The 22685-nt window shown below is 44.1% G+C and overlaps 1 protein-coding gene across 5 annotated transcripts in view; it reads left to right on the top strand.

Moving 5' to 3' along the window:
* The window catches only part of MED27 (mediator complex subunit 27), a 259915-nt gene that overhangs the window by 54666 nt on the left and 182564 nt on the right, over positions 1 to 22685 (top strand). For 4 of the 5 annotated variants that reach the window (XM_073805670.1, XM_073805673.1, XM_019920173.3 and 1 more), the window contains exon 3: positions 9036 to 9166. In XM_073805670.1, coding sequence (XP_073661771.1) covers positions 9036 to 9166 — 131 coding nt within the window. Of the gene's footprint in view, positions 1 to 9035; positions 9167 to 9614; positions 10453 to 22685 lie in introns of those variants that run through there. The other variant, XM_073805671.1, reaches the window with a different exon arrangement.

Raw genomic sequence — 22685 nt, 5'->3', positions numbered from 1 at the left:
GCTTTGTCCTTGCGAGAGAAATCTGGTTGTTTTTTTTTCCCATATTGGGCTGGTGGAGAAACAGGCTCAGAGGGAAGAGGAAACACCCAGAAATGCCCAGAATAACTCGTACTTGAGCTGAGGTTTGAACTCGGGGCTGTCTGACTACAAAGCTCGTCCTCCTGGTACCCAGGGGACCACACTGCCTCTGGAGTTGCAGCCTTTGCTGCCAAAGCACAAAGGAAAGCACTTGCCTCCTTGGACTTACTGCCCCCAAGCCACCAGGCTTTATTCCTCCTATTCCCGAAGGGAAAAGGCAGTTGTTAAAAATGATCAATAAGAAGAGTGTCTTCCTGAACGTTTTCTTCTATTTCCTGATTCCTGCTCTCACAGGCCTCTGACCTGAGCTGCTGGCCTTTTGCTTCCACTCCTGTTATTTTCAGCTTGTCTGACTGACATCATAGTTGCGTATCTTTTAAAGTCAGAAAAGTCAGTGATCGTATGGCTGTTTCCCATCCTTCTTCCTTCTGAGTTTTCTCTGTGCTGCCTTTCCCTCTTCCCCGCCTCCTTGCTTCATTTCCTGAGTAAGCAAGGGCTGGGGCTGAGGCTGGTCAGATCCCTGATTTGGAGCCAGTTGGCTCCCAGCTGACGATGTTTATGATGTTTATGGAAGGAAGAAGAAGAAGCCGATGGGGGCTGCTTTTGATGGTAATGAAAATGATGCTTAAAGCAGAGCTCCGCATTTCATGACATTAGAAGAAGGGAGAGTTAAACTGTCCAACTAAATCTAAACTGACTGACGATGAGCACATAGGAATCATTTTTACTACCCATAAAAGAAGTTTGTAATAATCTAATCATAATTTTAAATTGGTCAGATTGGTAATTTTTTAAAAATCATGTTTACTGGTTTCTCGACTGAAATCTTTTCAGTGATAAGTCAGCAAATGACTAATGCTTAGAATTCAGTGTCTAGAATTGAGGTATGGAAGTGTCTGGTGGTTGTCATTTTACTCATTTCTCAGTTGAAAAACCTCTGGTTTCTTTGGGAGGAAGAGAAAGAAAGAAATATCCAGGGACACACCTATTATATGGGAATATTCAGTTCTTCCTCCAGGCCTCACCTATGAATGTTTGGGAGGAATAACAAAGTAGTGTGTGTCAACAAACATTTGTTACTCGCTAGACCTCTAGCATTGCACTAGATTTCAGCTAACAGCCAAGCATCAGACATCACAAAGAGCCCTTTCCCTTCTTTAACTGCCTTAAGTAGAGACTTCTGGTGACTGATAAAATGTTTGCGTTTCAAAAATATATTTAAATTTCACCAATGCAAGTTTAGACTGCATTTTCATAGAGAAATACAACATCATAGAATTTCAGTGTTAGAAGGCACCTTAGACATCATTCTAGCCTTCCATTTTAGACTTGGATCCAGGCCCTAGGTATGCAATAGAAAACTAGTATTTGGCATTTCTGGTGGAAATATAAAGCTAATTCTGGGGCGTGTCATTCTTCCCTGCTACTTCTGTCTTTGGTCAGTGATAGAGAAAGGTCAAGGACACATTTTGTTTTTGTTGGATATAGTATAGTGTGTAAATGGGTAATGATTCTGGGGTGGTTCAGGCTTAGTTGGAGACAAGGACATGGTGGCCCATCTGGTATGGACTGCTTCCTCTAATACGAATGCAGGTGAGCAGGATTGCCCCCGTGTTGTCCCTCTTCAGAGGACGTGCGCTCATTGTCGCCATCGTTTACTAGCCTGTTAGAACGCTCTCATTAGTGAATCGTCAGGTTCTGCCTTGATCCTGTTTGCATATCCTGCCTTCACCTCCTTCAGTGGCCCGGTGGCCCCCCAACATGTTTTTTATGACCCTGTGCATTGCTCTCCAGGACCACGCAGTGCAAACAGGTTGAAAGCCTGGTATGAAAGGCAGGGTGGTTAACAGGAGATGGGGCAACACCAGTTTTTGTGTACCCTTGTCTGTCTGTTAGGGTCTCTTTTTCGCTTTCTTTTGTCTGCTTTCTCTCTGCCTCTACAAATAGTCCCTACGATGGCTGTTTCCTCCGTTTTTAGCCACATTCACAGTTTGCTTTTTGTTGGATCTGTTTAGATATATGAGTGATATAACTGTTCCAGCTGATTGACATCCTTGAAGTATGACAACATGCATGCAGCTGTAGTGTAAACAGGGGCAGTTGTGGAGAAAGGCCTGTTAATAAAGGTGTGAGTTTTGGAACTCTCCAGAGGAACAATTCTAAACAACTCTAAACATTGCAGATATTTAAGAAAGAAGAAGACTGCTATCCATGCTCTCTATTTACTTCTTTGACAGTTTTGAAGTTTGGACATTTGAGGACTCATATGTAGGAAAAAAGAAACCCAAATGGCGTTTAGCATGGAAATGATGCCACAGTTGAGCAGAAGCACAGCCCTGACTTGGTGTCCTGCTTTCATGGTAATTGAAAGGCCTGAAATCCAGCTTCCCAGTAGAGAACAAATAGGCAAATAAATTGGACGCTTCCTTATGGTTTATTGATGCTGTTTTGCCCAAGTAAAAAAAAAACAATATACCCATAAAAGCTCAAATCTAAGGTTGTTTTTTCTTTCTTTCTTTTTCATATTGGCTATATGAAAGAAGCAGTAGGAGATAAAATGAGAAAAGAACCTAATATCATTATCCGATACTTAGATAAAAACCTGAGCAAAACAATTAGATTTATGGTATTTTTCTGTAGTTGTTTTCCTTGGCACAGATAATACCAGGCAACCTTGCTTCTTTCTTTCCTTAGAATTATGTTCCAAAGAAGAAGCAGAGCTTTATTGTAATACATGGTTCTTTCTCATTAGCTGGAAACAAAACACATTTTAATAATGAGGGGCAAAGGTTTTTGCAACTCGAAGTGGTGACGAAGTGTTCCTAGTTTTGTACAAATAATGGTTTTAGTTGAAAGCTTAATGGTTTAGGAGAAATATGACTGTATGAAAATCCACCTTAGCCTCCCCCACCCTCCCAGCGCCACATACACACACGGCAGCTTCATGGCGTGTGGCTTGATCCAGGTGTTTGTGGCATGAACTGATCCCGGTGTCAGATGTCCCTAGACTGGGGCCGTGAGCTTGGCGTGCACTCTTGCGTCTTGGGAAGATTGTCAGCACACTTATGCCAACCAGCTCTGGTTGTTATGGTCAGTGATGTGCAGGGGAAGTGGTCCCACGTGGATAGTGCCCTTGCCTCTTACTACCATGATGTATGACACAAATTCTCAAAGATAATCCCTCAGTTAAAAACAGATAATAGACATGTGGATTCTCCTGGACAATAAGGTAATTTATGAAAACCCATGAAGCACCAGCACGGTTGCCCCATCAAACGATATCAAGGCTGCTAGGAAGGTCAGATGTGTTACTGCTGAGTCTAGAATTTACGTTTTCTGACAATATTGAGGTTTCTATGGTTTCTTGGTTTCTTTTCACCAAAGTTTTTGATGCCGGATGATACTAAAACCTTAAAATGGTAGCATTTAGAACTTCCCCAAACTCCCCACCTTAGACATGACTGGAGTCAGTAGGAGGGAAAAACATGTGACGTCTCAGCGCCTGCAAGAGGTCAGAGCGAACAGAGCAGACAAGAGCCAGCGAACGCCAGTGACGCTCTGCGCCCGCTCCCTTAGCGCTAGTTTCCGCCTGCCCGAGAAGAAGACCTGTGTGTCATTGCCGAAGCAGAGGTGACACACGCCAGGTCCTCCGGTTAGAAAGATGCAGCACACTTAAAACCACAGGAAGAAGATACGTAAGGTGGACCTTGAATGGCCTTTTTCCCTCTTGTGATATGTGTGACCTCTTTAAGGTCAGAGTCTCCTCTCCCGTAAAGTGGGGGTGGGGTGGGGGGAGGGGAGGCTTCACTAAGACTCCTCTCTGACATGAGAATTCTATGATTTGAAGTAATCCGAGTGCAGTCCCCATGGATGCCTTTTCCTGAACTCAAGCCTGCGGAGAGGTTCAGACATGCCCGCTTTTTTAGCAATTAGAGTAAGAGGGAGAAAGGATTCCTTCAGGCTCTGTCACAACAGTGAGCACCTGCAAAGCTGTGTGTTTGCTTTTGTAAGAGACCAGCCTTAAGAGGATGGTCTGATGGAGTCATTCTGTTCTCCAGATTGGCTCCAGTGACAGGCCAGGCCAGGGCAGTTTCACCAATCTGCCAGTCCACTTAGGAGCTGACAAATTCATTAGCATCACCTGTACGTCATGCGCTACCCTGCAGGTTGCAGAGAATGCAGGCTAATCAATAACAAGGCTGTGTCCTCCAGATGTGTCTCCCTCGTGGCCAGCTTCACTCCTGGACCAAGAAAGAACACCAGGCTACTTTACCTGCTGCCAAGTCCCGGTGACAGAGAGGAGCTCTGCTGGGAGAAGGGAGCTGCCCGAGGGGGACTGGAGGAGGCCCAGGGGCTCCCCAGCCTTCATCTCTTCTTCCCCTCCTGTGGCCCTGCTCTAAGCCAGCCAGAATTTATTATGACTTACTTCTAGCTCATTCTTCATCCAAAGGGTTTAGTTACTGGAAGTACCGATGTGTCTTCCTAGTGTTCTTAGAAACATATGTGTAATTCTGTGTAAAGTGATTTTTAGAAATAAAGTGAAATGCCTTAAGGTTTGGAGGAGTCTTGCTGTCGTTGTTGTTGAACTTGCCCCCACCCTTAAAGAAGCCTTTGATGAGTCTTTGAAAACAAAACAATGGTTTTCAGAGTAGGAAGAATCGAACCTTCATTGATCTGGCTTATAAATTTTGAGATTTTTGAATGTCAGTTTTCTTAAAGTGGGATTCAGGCCATATGGCATGGGTAGGATAGTGTTGCTTATGAATAGATGCTGTACCATGGTCCCCTGGGAGGTTCTAGGAACCACTACAGCTTTTAAGTACTAGGCCTAATTGAACAGCACTGGCTTAATTAGTATATTGAATGTAATCAGTATGATGAACTTCCTTCTATTTTCTTCTCAAACTTCTGTCCATTGCAGAACACGTCCTTTATCTATCTGGAGCAGGTAGAGCATTCAGAACAACATGGAGGACGTGAAACAAGTTGGAGAACTAAGCAGGGGGATCATTGCTCATCTGATTTTCTGAACCCGAGATTTAAGTCGGAAACTTTGCATTTGAGTCCTATTTTTAAAAATAATTTCCTTTCATGTCATCTCCTTCCAGTACATTTTGTTACTTGTGATTTGAAGCATATTAAAGCTAATTGGATTTGGACTTTTTGAAAAGCAGTACAGACTTAGGCTATCCAGAGGAAAAGGGTTTGCTGTTGTATGAAATTGTAGGGACATTACTTCAACACTTTGTGGTGAAGTCAAATACCCATGTAACTTCTTTAGAAACCTAGAGGAATCAAACCTTAGAGCTAGGTGGATCCTTGGAGAAAACATCACGCATGTTTTGCAGAGAGGGGAGTGAGATGTGTAAGACCGCACAGCTCTTGTTAGTAGCAGAGCTCAGTAGCACATTTTCAAAGAGAATGCTTGTTACAGAGGCTCTTAGTCTGTACACTAGAGTTTACCAGGACCCTACCTGGTAACATTCAACACTTGTGCATGTTTAATATTACTAAAACAGCATTACTTTAAGAAATAGGCAGTAAATCAAGGTTTTCCTAATTCAAAATGGTGTTTCCCTCAGATCATTATGAGTTGCTGAAAATATCTCAGGCCTAGAGCTAATTAGTAGACATAATTGATTAGAAAGGGCTTTAGGTTGAGGACTGACAGAAGAATCCGAGGTTAGTCATAGAAAATAGAAGTTTGACATTAATAGATAGCAAAATAGGAACTGAGAGAAATGTTCTCAAAATCCAGAGAACATGGAAATAGCTGCTACTGCGGAGTAGCCACTTACCAGTAAATGAAGAGCCCCCTCACCGCAGCTGACCACACGAACACTCCCATTCCCCACAGCTGTGAGATGTGGAAGTTAAAAGAATGGACGGCTTTATTTCTCTCCCCCTTTCATTTTATTCTTGCTGATTAATGGAGAAATGATCTTGGATAGAAAAATCACATTATAACTTTGATAAGTTAGTTGCCTTTTGAAATAGAGTTGCTCCCAAGCCACATATGTTTATTGAAATACATATTTTATAGAAAATATTACAGAGCCTGTAACTGAAAACTTATGGCAGTATTTTGGGGAGTGATATGTTCTTAATGTTAATTTGTAGATTAGCTCTGAACTCCCTTCTCCTGTTCTAGAACCGTTGTCTGAGTGAACATTTTCCAAGAGTCTTTTCAAATCTAAACTGTGTTTCATGGGATGGAGTATTTAGTGCTTAAATAATGTATAAATCCAGTTGGACAGGAGCTGCCTGTCAGTTTTATTAACTCTGACCTTTTCTCCCATTATAAAGATGGTTCGGTAAATATTTAATGGGCTCCTTATAGATCTTGACAGTCGGAGCTGTGATCCTGGAAACCGAGAAGCGTATATATGGTGAACAAATGTTGCTTAATCACTGTGAGTCAGCTTTCAAAGGCAGGTTTCGTTTTGGGGGAAGAAAAGTCCTTCCATCTTCCTGTGCTCTTAGGGGTGTGGTGTACATTAAGAGCATCCAAGATGGTAGAAGTTTCAAAGGAACCCTTTGAAAGACAGCAGCTGGCATGCGTTTCTGCTGTTTTGGGTTGGTTTGTTTGGGCAGATGACGCCAGGTGGGCAGAATCACCGTGCTGCTCTGCGTGGTTGGCAGGACTCGTCCACTCAAAAGAGTCAGCAGGGCTGGAGTGGCTGTGCTTGCGTGGACCCCAGTAAGATACACAGAAGAAGGAGAGCCAAAAGGAGAGACGATTCCTTGAGCCAGGAGGGGCCCCCTGCCAAGCTGTCTTTCCCTTTAATTCCGTAAAGCTCCATCATATTGCACGCATTGCAGATTCTGGTGGGCAAGATCGAAACCCAAGTAGCTGACATTTTGAAACATCGTCTTTCAAACTCGTACTGTCCCTTGCTTCCATCGATTTCCCATTTAAGAAATCTGTCGCAGAAAAACAAATTTGAGCAAAATTCATTGGTCTGCGATGAGTTGTTAGAGCCAAATTATGCCCCCCCTTTCCGCCCCGAGAAGAGCTCCGTTCTTATTATCAATGTGATGTATCTTTGTCTTGTATTGTGCAGCCATAGGGCTCCCACAGCAAATCGACCAAGGAAATCAAGAGCCTGTTAAAAAGCAATATGGGTGCTCCAAACACAGACACTTCAGTGTTACTGGGTCACTGGATAGCTTCATTTTTATAGCCACTTTCAAGAAGCAGATCATTTCAATTGGTTTTGTTTTCTTCCACTCTGTATTTGTGTGCAGCCCAGTGGCTTTAGGTGAGGCCATTTATTTTTCAGAAGGTTATTACCCTTTGCATCCAGGGCCCGGCCCCTTTTGTATGGTGGTCACCAGTTTCATTACCATGAGCTGTAATGTAGCTGACTCTGCAAAGGAAATCTATGCCTTGGAAGAGCATTTTGAAAAGAAATTGATTCAGAGCTTCAGAATGAATTACTATTTGTGTATTAGTTGATTCTAAATAAATGTTTGAAAGACCTTGCTTAATGTGAGAAGGGGAGGAAGAAACATACTGATGTTATAAATGGTCTCAGTCCGAATTCTTAGCTTGGCATTTTCACATCTGAATGTTTTATTTACATCTGTTGAAAATTGGGATACCTTTCAAGGATAATTTTATTATGGAGATGAATGACAGCTCTTAAGATCTAAAATACAAAGTATGGGATTTAAAGAAGGAAGATGGGAGTCACGGTCACATGTCAAATTGGATATAAGCTTCATTTGGCAATGAGTGAGAGTGATGAGTTGTATTTTAAATGGAAAGATCCTTATGATCGGAGTTGGGGACGAGGGAGATTGACTGCATTGGGGCGCAAGGGAACTTTCTGCAGTGATGGAGATTTTCTGTATCTTGATTGGGGTGGCAGTGTCCCAGGTATACGTTGTCAGAACATCACACTGTACGCCTAAAATGTGTGCATTTTATTTTATGTAAATTATAACTCAATAAAGAAGATTTTTTGAAAAGTCCTTGTTTGTTTTAGAATCAGGCAGTATTATTTCTCTTTTCCAATAGAGAAATCAAAGTCTAGAAAAGTAAGATGATCTGTCCTAAGTAACCTCGAAGCTCAGCAGTTTGTCGTGAACAAAGCAAAGGATGCTGGCTGTCAGCCCATTTAAAGTCTCCTGCTTCCTTACCCCAGTTGTGTTGTTCCAGTTGCGTGCCCATGGAGTGGGATTAACTTCTCCAACCATTTCTGTTCAGTGAACCTATATCCATTTGTATACGTTATCGTAAGATATATTCACGTGTTTATTCTTGTGATTGATACTTGTATCTTAACCCCGGGAAACAGCAGCCCAGCGGTATGTTTGAATCTGTTTATGATAAGCCTGTTGTGCTCCTGGTTTACTGCAGTGGACCATGAGTTATATGCTTTTTATTATAAGCAAGACATGACGGCAGCAGGAGTTCCCAGAACTAATCTGTCTTTAAGGAAGCCCACTGGCTCCTCTTGTAAAAAAATGACATAAGCTTTACAACCATTTACATAACGCATATATGAATAGCGGTGAAAAATAAAGTAAAAAAGTATCCCAATTCTACTATTTAGAAATACGCTGCTAACATTTTAGAGAACATGTTTCTAAGCGTCTCTCTGTTTACAGTGTAACCTGTTTGGTTTTTTTTTAATTCAACAAAATGGTGTTTTAAAGTTCTCTACGTATTTTACCCAATTTCCCAGTTACTGTTGGGCATTTAGATTGTTTCCAGTTCTTTATCATTTTGTAATGCCACGATGAACACCTTATTCATGTTTCTTTTCCTATTTGTCTGATTATCTCCTTATAAATACATTCCTTGAAGCAAAATGTTAGCAGCTGTATTTGAAGTTATTAAAAATGTTCTGAGCCGGTAAGATGTATCAGGTCTTGATAGTGTAATACCCCTTGTCTAGCTTTTACCAAATGTTATCTTTCTTCCCCTTTTGTTTGGTTTTTCTCTGCAGTTGCAGTACCATGCAGGTTTGGCATCTGGCCTTTTGAATCAACAGTCGTTGAAACGTTCTGCTAACCAGATGGGAGTATCTGCTAAACGTAGACCAAAGGCTCAACCCACGACTCTTGTCTTACCGCCTCAGTGAGTGATGGGTTTGAAAAACGTACTTTTGTCCTGGGGGAAGTCTGCTCTGTGCTTGTTTTTAGCTAATGGAAACTTGTTTTTGCAAAGTCATTTCTTTCTTTTAAAAAGGTATCTGTTAAGATTAGAAACCAAACATGTAGGTAATCTATTTTGCATAGGTCTTAAAAGAAGCAGTTATAATGCACTTCATAGTTTACGTGGTTTGTGTGTGACTCTAGGACTTCAGGATACCTCAGAGCTTATTCTTTGTTTCCTTGTCACATTCCCAGAGTTGGCAGAGCATAAAGGCAGTTCTCCTTATCTTACAAATGACACAGCCGAGGAGCGCATTTTGATAAGCTGCAGGCCATCCAGGGAATCTGGTAGAGCTGGGATTAGAATCAGTGCTAGGCCCACTGATTCTTTTTTAAAATAGTAATATATGTGCTCTTCCTTTTCCCAGCAGGAGAGATAGCAGACACTGTAAAGTGTACAGGTCACTGGTGGTTCACATGTGTATACCTCCGTGTAGCTCCACCCAGATCAAGCCACGTGGCCACCGCTTCCAGAACCCCCACGAGGGTTCTTCTCGTGTTCCCAGTGCCGCCTCCCTCCCCAAGTTTAACAGCTATTCTGACTTCCTTGAACAATTGATTTTACCTGTTCTTGAAATTCATATAAATGGAATCACACAATATGTAATCTTTTATATCAGCTGTCTTCACTCAACACAGTATCTGTTAGATTCATCCAGGTTGCTTGTTCTTTTTTGTTGCTGTGTAGTATTCCTTCGAGTATGCCACAATTATTCTACCCGTTGGGTTGTTCTTTACTAGAAGCCCCAGTAGATGAAGGCCAAGGCTCAGTCAGTGATGTGGAGTCAGAAATTGAAGCACACCAGTCTTTGCCAGTAGCTTTTCTATCCACATGAACACTCCCCTGAAAGGGGCACTACTCCCCAAAGCTCGACTTGGTCTTTAAACACATTGCCCAGCCCAACCCGCCCTCCTGTTGTACCCTCTTTTGCTTACATCCTCAGTTACAAACTACATTTTAAAATTCCAGTCCAGAGGAGTGTTTGCAGGGGAGATTCGGTTGTTTGCCTTTACACAGGATCTCATTTATTTTCTGTTTGGTTAGCAACTACTTATTATGCCTGCTCTCTGCCACGCACTGCCCTAGGCTCTGGGGATACAATCATGAGCAAGACAGACGTGGTCCCATCTTCCTGAAGCTTTTGGTTTAACTGGGGTAAAAGACAAAAAACAAGTACCCCTAAACAAATTAATAAATTACTACAACGATTTCTTGTTATGATTAGTACTTAGGAAGGGAACACATAGGGTGGTAAGGAGGGGTCAGAGAAGGCCTCTCCAAGGAGATGCCATGAGGGGGAGACCCGGAGAACGAGGAGGAGAAGGGCCATTCGGGAGCTGGGAGATTGCAGGGGTTGGCTCTGGGGATCTTTGCTCTCATCAGTGGACACCCATAGCCCACCATTCCTATGACTTTCAGGTTTTCTTCACAGTTAACGTTTGCTTCCAGGACGGGATGAACATAACCAGCCAGCCTCCAACAAGTTATTTTTTGTCTGCTGCATGCACAGGTGCTATCCTTTCCAGAGAATACAGGGACAGTTTCTTTGAGTGATGCAGGATAGAGAGAGTTTTCACCATTTGGCAGGAAGCTTCTTCTGTCTCATGCTTCTCATGTGTTGATTTGGTGGTTCTGCACATCTCAACTTTCGGCTCTCAAAAGTCTAACGGGCCCTTATAACTTGTCATCTTCTCTGCTTGGATTGCCTACTGAGGCAAGATGCTTGGCGAGAAGTGAAAGACTTTCTAATGGTCCCGCAAGGCTGGAGCCAAAAGTGTTTGTTGCTAACTCTCTCTTGACAAAAGTCAATTCTTAGTCCATCTGTTCACCATTTGTTAATTTGCATTGGCTTGAAACCTGTTTACAGGTGACATGCTATTATGAGGACACTTAGAAACTATTTTAAGCACCAAGGCAATCAACAGACTCTGTTCGCATGCCAAAAGAAAAGAAAAGAAAAGAAAACAACTGGTGTTCACAACTGTCATTATAAATTTATAATAAATCACTTACAATACTTAGTTTCAAAGAGAAAAGTGGTTACTGCGTCCTAAGAATACAACGTTGAAATGATTTCCTTTACTTAGTAGACTCTTTCCTGTGAAAATTGACTGCTGCCTTTTCACATCATTGCGCTTTGTGGACTCACATTATCCTGGAATCCCTTTGTAAAGTGACTGTCCAGTAGGCAGGATCTACAGCTAAAGGACATTCTGTTCACTTTTATTGAGCACCTACTATGTGCCACTTATAGTGTTAGATGTCCAGAGACACCAGCAATTCATAGCTGCTGGCCTAATTGGATCATATATATATTTTTTAGACTAAAAAATAGGACACTAGTAATATATACATATTGTACATTTTGAAAAGACCAAAGGTATTAAAAAAGGAAAGAAAAAATAATAATACCATCACCCTGAGAAAGTTATTATTAAAGTTTTGATGGATATTGTTCTAGATTTTTTTCTATGCGTATGTAATATATAATTTTTAAAAACAAAAAACAACCTTCAGGAAGAATTGTAATATTGTTCTGTATCACATCCCAACGTTTGTTGAATGTAGTTCTTAGATTTTAAGGTAGTATAATTTGACCTGTGGAATACTTAAATTTGCTTGTTAATCAGCCATGTTGTGGTTTTATCTGTAGGACACGACTCATTACAGAATTTTTATTGTAAGTATGATATGACCATAAACTATCTTTGTCATTATGGAAATCCCTTGAAACTCCCTTATAAAACAACACCCGAATCCTCCAGGGTTGCTACAGTAGTCATCTATTGCTACGTAAAAAGTTGCCCCCAAACTTAGTGGTTTAATAACAGTAAACATAATCGCCCATATTTTCTGTGGATCCTACCTGGGAATGGCTTGGCTGCATGGTTCTGGCTCAGAGCCTCTCGTAACATTGCAGTCAGATGGCAGCCAGGACCACAGTCATCTGCAAGTTGGACCAGGGTTCAAAGGTCACTTCCAAGGTGGCTCACTGACATGGCAGGTAAGTTGGTGCCAGCTGTCGATGGAAGACCTCAGTCCCCTCCACGTGGGCCTGTCCACAGGGTGCCTGAGTGTCCTCTGGACTTAGGGGTGACTTCTTCCAGAGCAAGCCATCTAGAAGAAGGCGAGCCAGGCAGAGCCTATCCTTTTTATGGCCTCGCCTCAGAGGTATGTGGCATCCATTCCACCCTGTAGTGTGTTAGAAATGATTCACTACGTCTGACTGACATTCAAGGTCGGCGGTGGGGGGGGGGGGAAGAGCCTCTCCCTTGTGAAGGAAGGAGTGTCAGAATTTGCAGACATGTTTCAGGGAATTCCCTGGCGGTCCAGTAGTTAGGACGCGGCGCTTTCACTGCAGGGGCCCGGGTTCAATCCCCGGTTGGGGAAGGAAGATCTTGTAAGCCGCGGGGCGCAGCCAAAAAATTTAGAAAATTTAAAAGTAAAAAAGAATTTGCAGACGTATTTTAAAAGCACCCCAGTTGCCAATGAGGAGAGCCATTACACAGAGGGAAGAGTGGCGGAGCCTGTGAGCCCCATTGACTTATTTATTCAGCAAATATTTACTCGGGGCCTATAGGTGGTTGGTTCTGTGCTCCGTGCTGGGGATTTGGAGATGAATAAGATAGAATTTCAGCTTTCAGGACACTCTGAGTAGAAGTAGAGGAACAAACAAGTAGCAGGGAGTCATAGTCAAGTGTGCCGAGTCCTAAGGAAGTGGTCCTAACGTGCCCGAGAAGGCCACAGGCAGGATGCTGAGAGAGACCCACTCAGGGAGGCCCAGCCAAACTTCACCCGATTTCTCCACTGCCAGCTGTGAAGGACGGAGGCTTTCCTTCATGGAGAGCTGGATGCTTTCTTGCATAGACCTTACAGGATTCTAAGGAAAGGGTTTATTTCTTTTTTTTTCTTTTTTCTGTGTTATATTCTCCAATGACCTTTTTCTTTTCTTTTTTAACATCTTTATTGGAGTGTAATTGCTTTACAATGTTGTGGTAGTTTCTGCTGTATAACAAAGTGAATCAACTATATGCATACGTATATCCCCATATCCCCTCCCTCTTAACGTCTCCCTCCCACCCTCCCTATCCCACCCCTCTAGGTGGTCGCAAAGCATGGAGCTGATCTCCCTGTGCTATGCGGCTGCTTCCCACTAGCTGTCTCTTTTACACGTGGTAGTGTATATATGGCCATGCCACTCTCTCACTTCGTCCCAGCTCACCAGGAAAGGGTTTATTTCTAAACAGTGGAGGAGGCCGGTGAAGGACCGGTGGCTGGGCCCCTCGCTCGCCCACCCCTGGAACTCTGTGCGTCTGTTAGTGTGGTGGCAGTTGAGTTTCTGCATTGGCTTGTGTCAGCAGTTGGGTGGCACGGAAGCTACTGCCACAAAACCACTGTCTCTGCCTGAGTGCGCCGAGACCACAGGCGTGGCAAGAACACAGGAGAGTTGTACCACACATTAATGTGTTTGTTTTTTAAATGCGGTTGGCTTTAATAGCAGTAGTCTTTGAAAACTCAGATTCTCCCCGAGTTCCCAGAGGATTAGTGATTTGTGGGATTAATGATTCATATCTTTCTCCCCCTCCAAAGAAGCTTGTAAGGAGACAAAGATGTTGTTCGTGATGAAAGGTCTTTGATCCCGTATTAGCGTTCAGAGGGCACTGGTGAAGCGACCTCACTTCCGTGATTCCCGAGCGTTCGTATTAAGTCTTTTGCAGACGGACACTATCGTTTTCATAAAGGAGCTGTGTCCCCTGTTGCAGGGTAAACATTGTCAGCCTTTGGCCTTTGTAGGATTGGGATCAGCCTGGGAAGTGGCTGTCGTACTTGATCGATCTGTGAGTTGCATCCTGAGATCGCTGTGTACTTACTTTATGTCAGCTGGAGCCACGTTTATCTGTGCCCTCTTAGATAGCAGTCTCAGCTCTATGCTGTATCGTTTAGTGTGCTTTTGTGGCAACGTGGGATGTTGGTTTTAATCAGTATGGCCAAGCTGACTGGCCTGTGACTCCTGTTCAGCACCTTGGCCTGAGGAAATGCCGGCTTTCAGTGGCAGCAGGTGAAAGACTCTTCTGTGTTCTTATTTTCCGCACACACAGATCTCATTTAGGTTTCAGGAAAGAAAACATAAATTGTTTTACAGAAAGGTTAGTTGTAAAAGTATTACCTGCCTCCCCCCCAACCCCCTGCCCCGGAAGTTGTCAGGCCAGGCAGTTTCTTTTGTATCACGTTATGGTCTGTGAAGAGGTCCTGCCTACGAAATTAAGGGCCTTTCGTAGGCTGCCTTCTCGCTAGTCACCGGGGACGCGCCGTCCCCGCTCACGGCCAAGAGCGGCCCTTCTGCTTGTCCACTAGGCCCAGTCCCCTCTCACCTGCTCCGAGCCATTTCTCCGTGGGTCTCCTGTTTCTGTCCTGCTCCATCAGTGTTCCCCTTCTCCTGGCCCACTCCTGGTAGAATGCAGACATGCTTGTTCCACAACCAACTCCTGGGAGAACACCCGACTCATAATCCCCTCCCCCTTCCAGTTCCCCGCTCCCCTCTCTCCTCTTTACCGCAGACCTCCCTGAAGGAGTTGACTATACATGTGTCCCGTTTCTCAAGCACCCCAGGCAACAACTGCCCCGATTTCTATCCCCGTTCCCTAAACAGTCATGCCGCACGGAATACTTTCCTCCTGGTTTCTTTTGCTCGATGTGGTGTTTTGGAGATTCATTCATGGTGTGTGTGTCAGTGCCTCGTTCCATTTTATTGCTGAAAAGGATTCCTTGGTGTTCTTCCGAGCCTGCCAACGGCATTTCCTCACCATTGGGCATCTGCTTCAATATTGTCTAATACCTTCGAGAGTGTGGGGAGTCTTCACTTCATGCTCCTGTTCTTGGATGACCTACTTCAGGTCTGAGTAACAACAACACACAGAAACTGTGTGCAGGGACAAGTGTTGCTGGAGAGAAAGGCCGCCCATTCAGGAGGTAACAGGGATAATGACACCACACGCACACCTAGGGGGCCCGTGTTTGAACAACAGATTGCCTTCAGTACGGTGGCCACTGATCTGGTTCTGGGAGTTTAACTGAAAGAGGCTCATTTTCTGCCACTGCCTTGCACGCTAATTCCCATGAAGATCATCGACTTGAAATTACACATGGTGCTTATACAGATGATTGGATTCTCTCCAAAATGTGTGGTAAATGCAGCTTCTGTTCTCGAAAGGCAGAGGCTTCTGTTGTCTTTTGCTTAACGTGAAACCTACAGGAATCACGGAGAGCAAAGCGGTGACATGAATCCGTCCTTGGCGATAGTGATGAACGAGGGGGCTCCACTTACCGTGGTCACTGACGTTTAAACTGAGAAAGGCAAATATTTGCCAGGATGAAGCGCACTAAACCCAGAGTCTCTTCCTGTAGCTTCCTGGCTGTTACATCATTATCTCTTCTGTTGTTGATTTTCCAGACCTTTTTTACTAGTTTTTTTCCTCAGCCACACAGAGATGAAACTCCAAGTTTCTGTATTTAATAGCTATGCTCTTACAGAAACCTTGATAGAGACATCGTTTGATAGTGGCTGTGAACCTGCTTCCTCGCAGGGACCTGATTTTCTTCTTGATCACTTGGGCTTTGTTTTGCCTCCCGAGGACCTTGATATTTGGTTGAGGGCAGAATTTGGTGCTATGTTGATAAGTTTATACTAAATTCTTCAACTTAGATGGTGGTAGGAGCCTTGAACAAGAATGTTTGGCATCTCTTTTTATTAGAGTTTAGTTTGTCTCTGAGCAAAGCGACAGTGAATACACCACGAATGAGAAGCAAACCGGTTCATTGCCGTGAGCTTTAGAAATACACAGCATCGCTTCCTGAATCCCCTTTTCCAGGGATGCTGATTTCCCAGGCTGACTCTGCGCTTGGGCTGGTGAGCAGAGCAAGTGTTCCCGAAAGGAAACAGAGACCTTTGCAGCTGTAAGTTTCCTCACATTCCGCAAAAAGTCATCAAAACTTGAGTAGAAATTCACTAAATCCTCCTTTCCCCTACTGGCAAGTATTAAGTAACAATATTCATTAAATACCACTGAGAGGCTGTGTAATAAAGAAATAATCCTAGGCCTTGGTGGCTATAATTCTCCAGAAGAGTTGAAATTGAGAATATAATTAAAGATTAAAACATTGTTTGCATTCTAGAACATGGAAGAATCTTCCTCTCCATTGCGGGACCATATTAATAAGGAAGAGATCAGTTACCAATAACCAACACTCCAGAAGCTCATTTATTAACATCAGTTATGTTTAAGCTGTCCGACTCAGTATTTCTTTTGCCTTTTTCCTATGAGACTGGAGCTGTGTCCCGGAATAGTGAGGGATACCAGTCTTATCAAAAAAAAAAAAAATTTATCCAAACCTATTCAGCGTCCTGAGTTTGGATAGGAGTGTTAATATGGTAGGGGTTACCTGTCCATGGCTCTTCAATCCTGTAATTCATTGTATCCCTCTGTTTCGTCAACAAAATAATTTTCAGCCTGTTAGTTTCAACCAGTTTTCCTTGTACAGGTTAAAAGGTTGGTAGGAACTGGTATGCCTAGCTGTTTTGAGGTTTTTTTATCATTGTGGCTGGGAAAAGGGTGAGAACTCGATAAAATGTTGTCAGACCATCTCGACGCTGTGACAGAAAGAAACCCTTGGTGGTCAGATGCCTGGTATTCTGAGCTCGTGCAGCCAGCCTGCACCCTTAACCTCAGCGTGGGAACAGGGAAGAGCCCAGGGCCTCACCCAATTGGATTGTAAAAGTTTAACTGCACAAGCATCATTTCATTTTCTTCCTCTGCTTTTTTGTTGCTGTTCACATTTGTTTTCCATTTGCCTTGAAATCGAATCAGAAGGCATTTGAGGCCAAGGGTGTGGAATAGTCTTCTTATGTATCCAGGCTCCACTGTTGCCTGTTCCTGGTCTTTAGAGTTTCCATTCAAGGGCCCGGAGAAGACGCAGTCAGTAATAGTTCTTGAAATGTCCTTTTTTATGTTTTTATTGCTTGTGTTATTGGCGGGTGGAGAAGGAAAGTGTCTTTCTCCGTCTGTGGCATTGACTGGGGAAGGGAAGATGTGGTTCAGTGACTGGGCAGATAGAAACCTTCAACTCTGAACTCCTGTACGGCTTTATTTTGGTAACCCTTCCACGGCATTTGCCACTGTCTGCCTTGTGTTTTGTTAAGCCTGGAAACTCCTTGGGGACCAGGGTTCCCTGTGTCCCTTTCCGGCCTGGCCTTGGCTCACATACTGACGGCTGAGTGAACCGGCCCTGGAGGCTAGTTCCCCTCTGTGCTGGCCCCCCCGCCCCCCCACCAAGCTGATGAGGCGAGAGTGTCTTTACAAGATGTGCTGGACGTGTGTTTGTACTGCTCATGCTTCTTGATAAGTTGGAAGCGTAAGCGTTGGGTGTGTAAAATGGCTGGGAGCCAGGTGCAGGAATGCCGCAGGTGAGCATTTGCAGTTGTGGGTCTGGCTCTGCTGAGTGAGGGTGGTAGGGTTGGATGCAGGCCGGGGCAGCAACAGCAGGGCCATAAAGGCAGACAGAGGCCTTGCAGCGGCGCCACAGGGAGCAGCAGGCCCGGGGCCCTGAGCAGGGGCTGGTGTGCGGAAGGTGGTGTGTTGGGAAGATGAATCAAGTAGCAGAATGCAGATAAACACGGTGGTCCTTCGTAGCTGTTTAAAAGATAATTGGTTCATGTTACTTATCTCTTACCCCCTCTATTTGGGCAGGAGAAAAATCTCTGGGAGAAATAAACGAGGAATCCCTCATAAATATTAATGTAAAAGTCTGTCTGTGGAGAGTAAACATAGGGACATTTTGTTTTAATGCTCTGTGTCGTTGTGCTCCATTAGCATATGTGTTGTGAAAGATCCTCTTCTCCCCTTGAGAGAAGCATATTTGGTTCAGCTAGTAGCTGCCTGCCGAAACCCATACTTTAGACGGACAGGAGAACCACTGTGCTCCCCTGCTTCCGCCAGAGGGTTTCCTTGCGTTCACCCGTTCTCAGAAGTGCTGGCCCGTGGCAGGAAGCCAGTAGCAAGTCCTGGATCCCGTCTCCTCATCTAGACCCTCCGTCTGGACCTCTGCTTCGTGCCGTCTGGTTTGCTGCTGTGTGTGCTCGTGTGCGTGCTCGTGTGCGTGTGCGTGCTCGCACGAGTGTGTTTATGTTTGTAGCGTTCACTCTGCACGCATTCATCAAGCCCTCTCGACAGGCTAGGCGTATGCTTGATCAGGCTGGCAATCTGAAGGTGTAGAAGTACTCCTGTCTGCAAACCAACGGAAAAGAGAATGAGTTCCCTTTGAAGCACGTGGGAGGTGCCCATAAGCCTTGGGGAAGCGGTATGATGGACCCGACTTGCTTTAAGATACTCCAGCCTTCCACTTCTCAAAAGTGTTGGAGGATATGATAAAAAGAGTTGCTAATTGTTGAAACTGGATCATGAGAATGTCATACTGTCAATGAGATCATTATACTGTTTATCTACCTTGGAAAATATTTTTTACAATTTCACAACAAAATGGTTTTTTTGGAAATACGGGTCTGGAGCTTGGATTGTTGTTGAAGAAGTAGCGTTTCGGCAGTCAGCAGTATAGACGTGATGGGAGAGGTCTTGGGAGTGGGTAGACTCTGTCGGGGTGGTGGAGGGAGACCAGAGGAGGGCACGCAGAGGAAGCGCTGGCGAAGGATGCTGCCGCTCTGCCCAGCCTTGCCCCGCCGCCAGGTGGCACTTCAGCCCTTTATTGTCTGCTTCTGGTCCTGGCCTCGCTTCTCAGCTGATCTGTCCTATATTTATCTCAGACCCTCTGTGACGTGGACTAAAATTTAAGACTCCATGTCTCCCATAGATACTGCATCAAAGAGAAATTGCATAAAATAGAAAACTGTAATAAAGAAGCTGGCATTAAGCACCAACTCGAATGTGGCAGCCTGCGAAGTCAGTTTAAAAGTTGTATTTCATTGCATCCTCTAATTGCATTTCTCCTTTACAAGGTGATTTTATCCGGGAAGACAGCTGTCTAGTGTGGTAATTACATCACTCCAGCCATTCCTGGGCAAAGGAAGAAAAGAAACGGGTGCTTGAGTAGTACACTCATCAGACAGAAGCTGGATCTTTCTTTAAAATCCCTTTTTGCATAACAAAGAGAGCTTCCGGGCTGTTAATATTTCACACTGTGCCACTCCCAACCCACGCTGGTTTTAAGTGAAACTCTCTTTTTTTCATCTTTCTGTTCTTTCTTGGAATGGAAGGTAATTTTGGTGGTCTCTTCATGTGGCTCTCTTTCTTTCTCTGTCTGCCATGTGGGCCATTAGTAACCTGTGGATTTGGGCCCGGAAAGTCCCTATTTAGAGTTATAATAGGCAGGAAGCACCGAGCCAGTATCTCTGTTTATCTGTGCTGAAAACTGTTCTGTAAGCTTTAACAGGTACAGTGACCTCGGTAGTGTGGGAACAGGCCTGAGTTAGGAAGTGGCGTTGTCTCTTAGCTTGAGTCTTTTCGGGGAGAATGGGTTTTGATCTGGTGGTGCCGGTCGCTCTGACAGTCCTCATTCATGGCAGATACACAGGAATTTTTAATAATAATTTTAAAAACCCCTATTTTCAGCCCAGGTTATACTTATTTCTAGCTTCCTCAGACTTGAGGTCCATCTCTTCCCCGAGTTTGCTTCGTGTAAAGGAACCGGTCATTGTCATTCTGTCTGGAGGCAGTTCCTCAACCTAGATTAAGCTCTGAGCTCAAGGTCTGCTGGTTCTTAGGATGAGCTCTCAAGGTCAGTCCTCACCCTGGGACATTTATTTTTGGCTGCATCGGGTCTTCGTTGCTGTGCACGGACTTTCTCTAGTTGCGGTGAGCGGGGGCTCCTCTTCGTCGCGCTGTGCAAGCTTCTCATTGCCGTGGCTTCTGGTGGAGCGCGGGCTCTAGGCGCGCAGGCTTCAGTAGTTGTGGTGCATGGATTTAGTTGCTCCACGGCATGTGGGATCTTCCCAGACCAGGGCTCGAATCTGTGTCCCCTGCATTGGCAGGCGGATTCGTAATCACTACGCCACCAGGGATGTCCCTCTGGGGACATTCTGACAGCTGGGTAGTAGTGGACTAGAACGGGCTCCCAAGTAAAGGGACCAACCAGCCGGATGTGGCGGCCCAGCTCTTCTCCAGAGATGAGGGAGCCTTTAGAGCAGTGATTCCCAGCCCCGGCTGCATATTAGAATCATATAGGGAGCTTTTTGTGGGGAGAGGCCCAGTCATCCATATTCTTAAACAGCTCCCAGGGTGGTTCCTGTTTGCCCCTGAGATTCAGGACCCCTGCTCCAGGAGGGGTGCAAGGAACACTCCAGGGATGGAGGTATCTGGGAAAACACTTGTCAGCACGTCTATACGATGAGGGGAATAATTGTTGTGGCGAAAATTTGGTAGAGCCTGTTTGCTCAAGGCTACTGATGAGAACCTGCTGGGATTTAAAACTCAGAAAAAGGTGGATCCTAACTTGGTTGCTTCCTCATCAGCTCCCAGATGTATCCGGTGTCGTCAATGCCTTATTTCCCTGACCAGCTTTATTTAGCTTTGTGACTCTTTGGTCCGCAGAATAAGACGGTCTGGTGATACTTTACTTTTTTTCCTTTCAATGTATTTTTATTTTATATTAATGGTTCGTCCTTCTAGTTAAACTAGTATCACAACTAAGCATGTTGCATTGTCATTTTGGATGCTTTTAAATGTATTTATGTAAATCAGAAGTACACAATTTAGTTCATTGCTGATCTGATGTGTCTTATTTTTCTTTATAGCTTTTTTTAACAGCTTTATTGGGATGTACAAAAAATACAATAAATGGCACACGTATAATGTATATAGTTTTTGACATATCTGTGAAACCATCACCTTACTTATCATAATCAAGGTAATCAACACATCACCCCCCAGATTTCCTCATGCCCCTTTGTAAACTTGCTCACCCCATACCTTCGTCCCCGGACAACCACTGAGCTACTTTTAGTTGCTATAGATTAGTTTGCATTTTCTAGAAGTTTATATAAATGGAATCATACAGTATATATTCTTTTTTTCAATGTGACTTTTTTACTCAGCATAATTATTATGAGATTCATCTATAGTGTTGCACGTATCAGATCGTTTCTTTTTATTGCTGAATAGTATTCCATTGAACAGATATACCACAATTTGTTTATTCATTTATCTGTTGCTGGACACTTTCATTGTTTCCAGTTTTTGACTATTGCAAATAAAACCAGTATAAACGTTCAGGTACAAGTCTTTGTATGGACATATGCTTTCATTTTTGTTGGGTAAACAGGAGTACAATATCTAGGTCATATGGTAGGTGTGTGTTTAACTTTTTAAGAAATTGCTGAACTGTTTTCCAAAGTGATTGTAGCATTTTACATTCCTTCCAGCAGGGTGTGAGAGAGTTCCAGTTGCTCCACGGCCTCACTAACACTTGGTGTAGTCAGTGTTTTTAACGTTAGACATTCTAATAGGTATGTAGTGGTATCTCGTTGTGGGTTTTTTTTTTTTTTTTTGCGGTACGCGGGCCTCTCACCGTTGTGGCCTCTCCCGTTGCGGAGCACAGGCTCCGGACGCGCAGGCTCAGCGTCCGTGGCTCACGGGCCCAGCCGCTCCACGGCATGTGGGATCCCCCCGGACCGGGGCACGAACCCGTGTCCCCTGTATCGGCAGGCGGACTGTCAACCACTGCGCCACCAGGGAAGCCCTTGTTGTGGTTTTAACGTGCATTTCCTCAATGAATAATGATGTTGAGCATCTTTTCATGTGCTTATTTACCATCTGTATATTTTCTTTGGGTGAAGTGCAAAAATTTGAGAAATGTAGGTTTCCTTTCCTTTATGGCTTTGAAAATGCCTTAATATAGAGCCTGTCATAGATAAATTATTATATATTGGTGAGTATCTGTCAAGTACCTACTGTGTGCTCATTGTTCTACCAGTTGCTGTGAGGAATTCAGAGGAAATGGTCATCGGGGACTGGTGCACCTGGTGATCAAACACTGCAGGTTTTACTTGAGTGTGTCACGGTTTTTCTTCACCATGTCCATCTTCTTTCCTGTACTTGTGTCATGGCTGTGGGTCTGGAGTTGATTGGTGCTGGGGATAGGTTTTTAGTTTCATTTGTAGTGATTTTTCTGGTAGGGGTGCTGGTCTCTGAACCGCTGGAGTCTAGACTCTTGCTATTCTTTATCGGTTTTTAAAAAATTGATTAATTTATTTATTTTTGGCTACGTTGGGTCTTCGTCACTGCGTGTGGGCTTTCTCTAGCTGTGGCACGTGGGGGCTCCTTTTCGTTGTGGTGCGTGGGCTTGTCATTGTGGTGGCTTCTCCTGTTGTGGAGCACGGGCTCTAGGTGCATGGGCTCAGTAGTTTTGGCTCGCGGGCTCTAGGGTGCAGGCTCAG

The sequence above is a fragment of the Tursiops truncatus genome, chromosome 6, assembly GCF_011762595.2.
Source record: "Tursiops truncatus isolate mTurTru1 chromosome 6, mTurTru1.mat.Y, whole genome shotgun sequence".
In the NCBI taxonomy this organism is placed as follows: domain Eukaryota; kingdom Metazoa; phylum Chordata; class Mammalia; order Artiodactyla; family Delphinidae; genus Tursiops; species Tursiops truncatus.
This window is presented reverse-complemented; position numbering and strand designations above follow the sequence as displayed.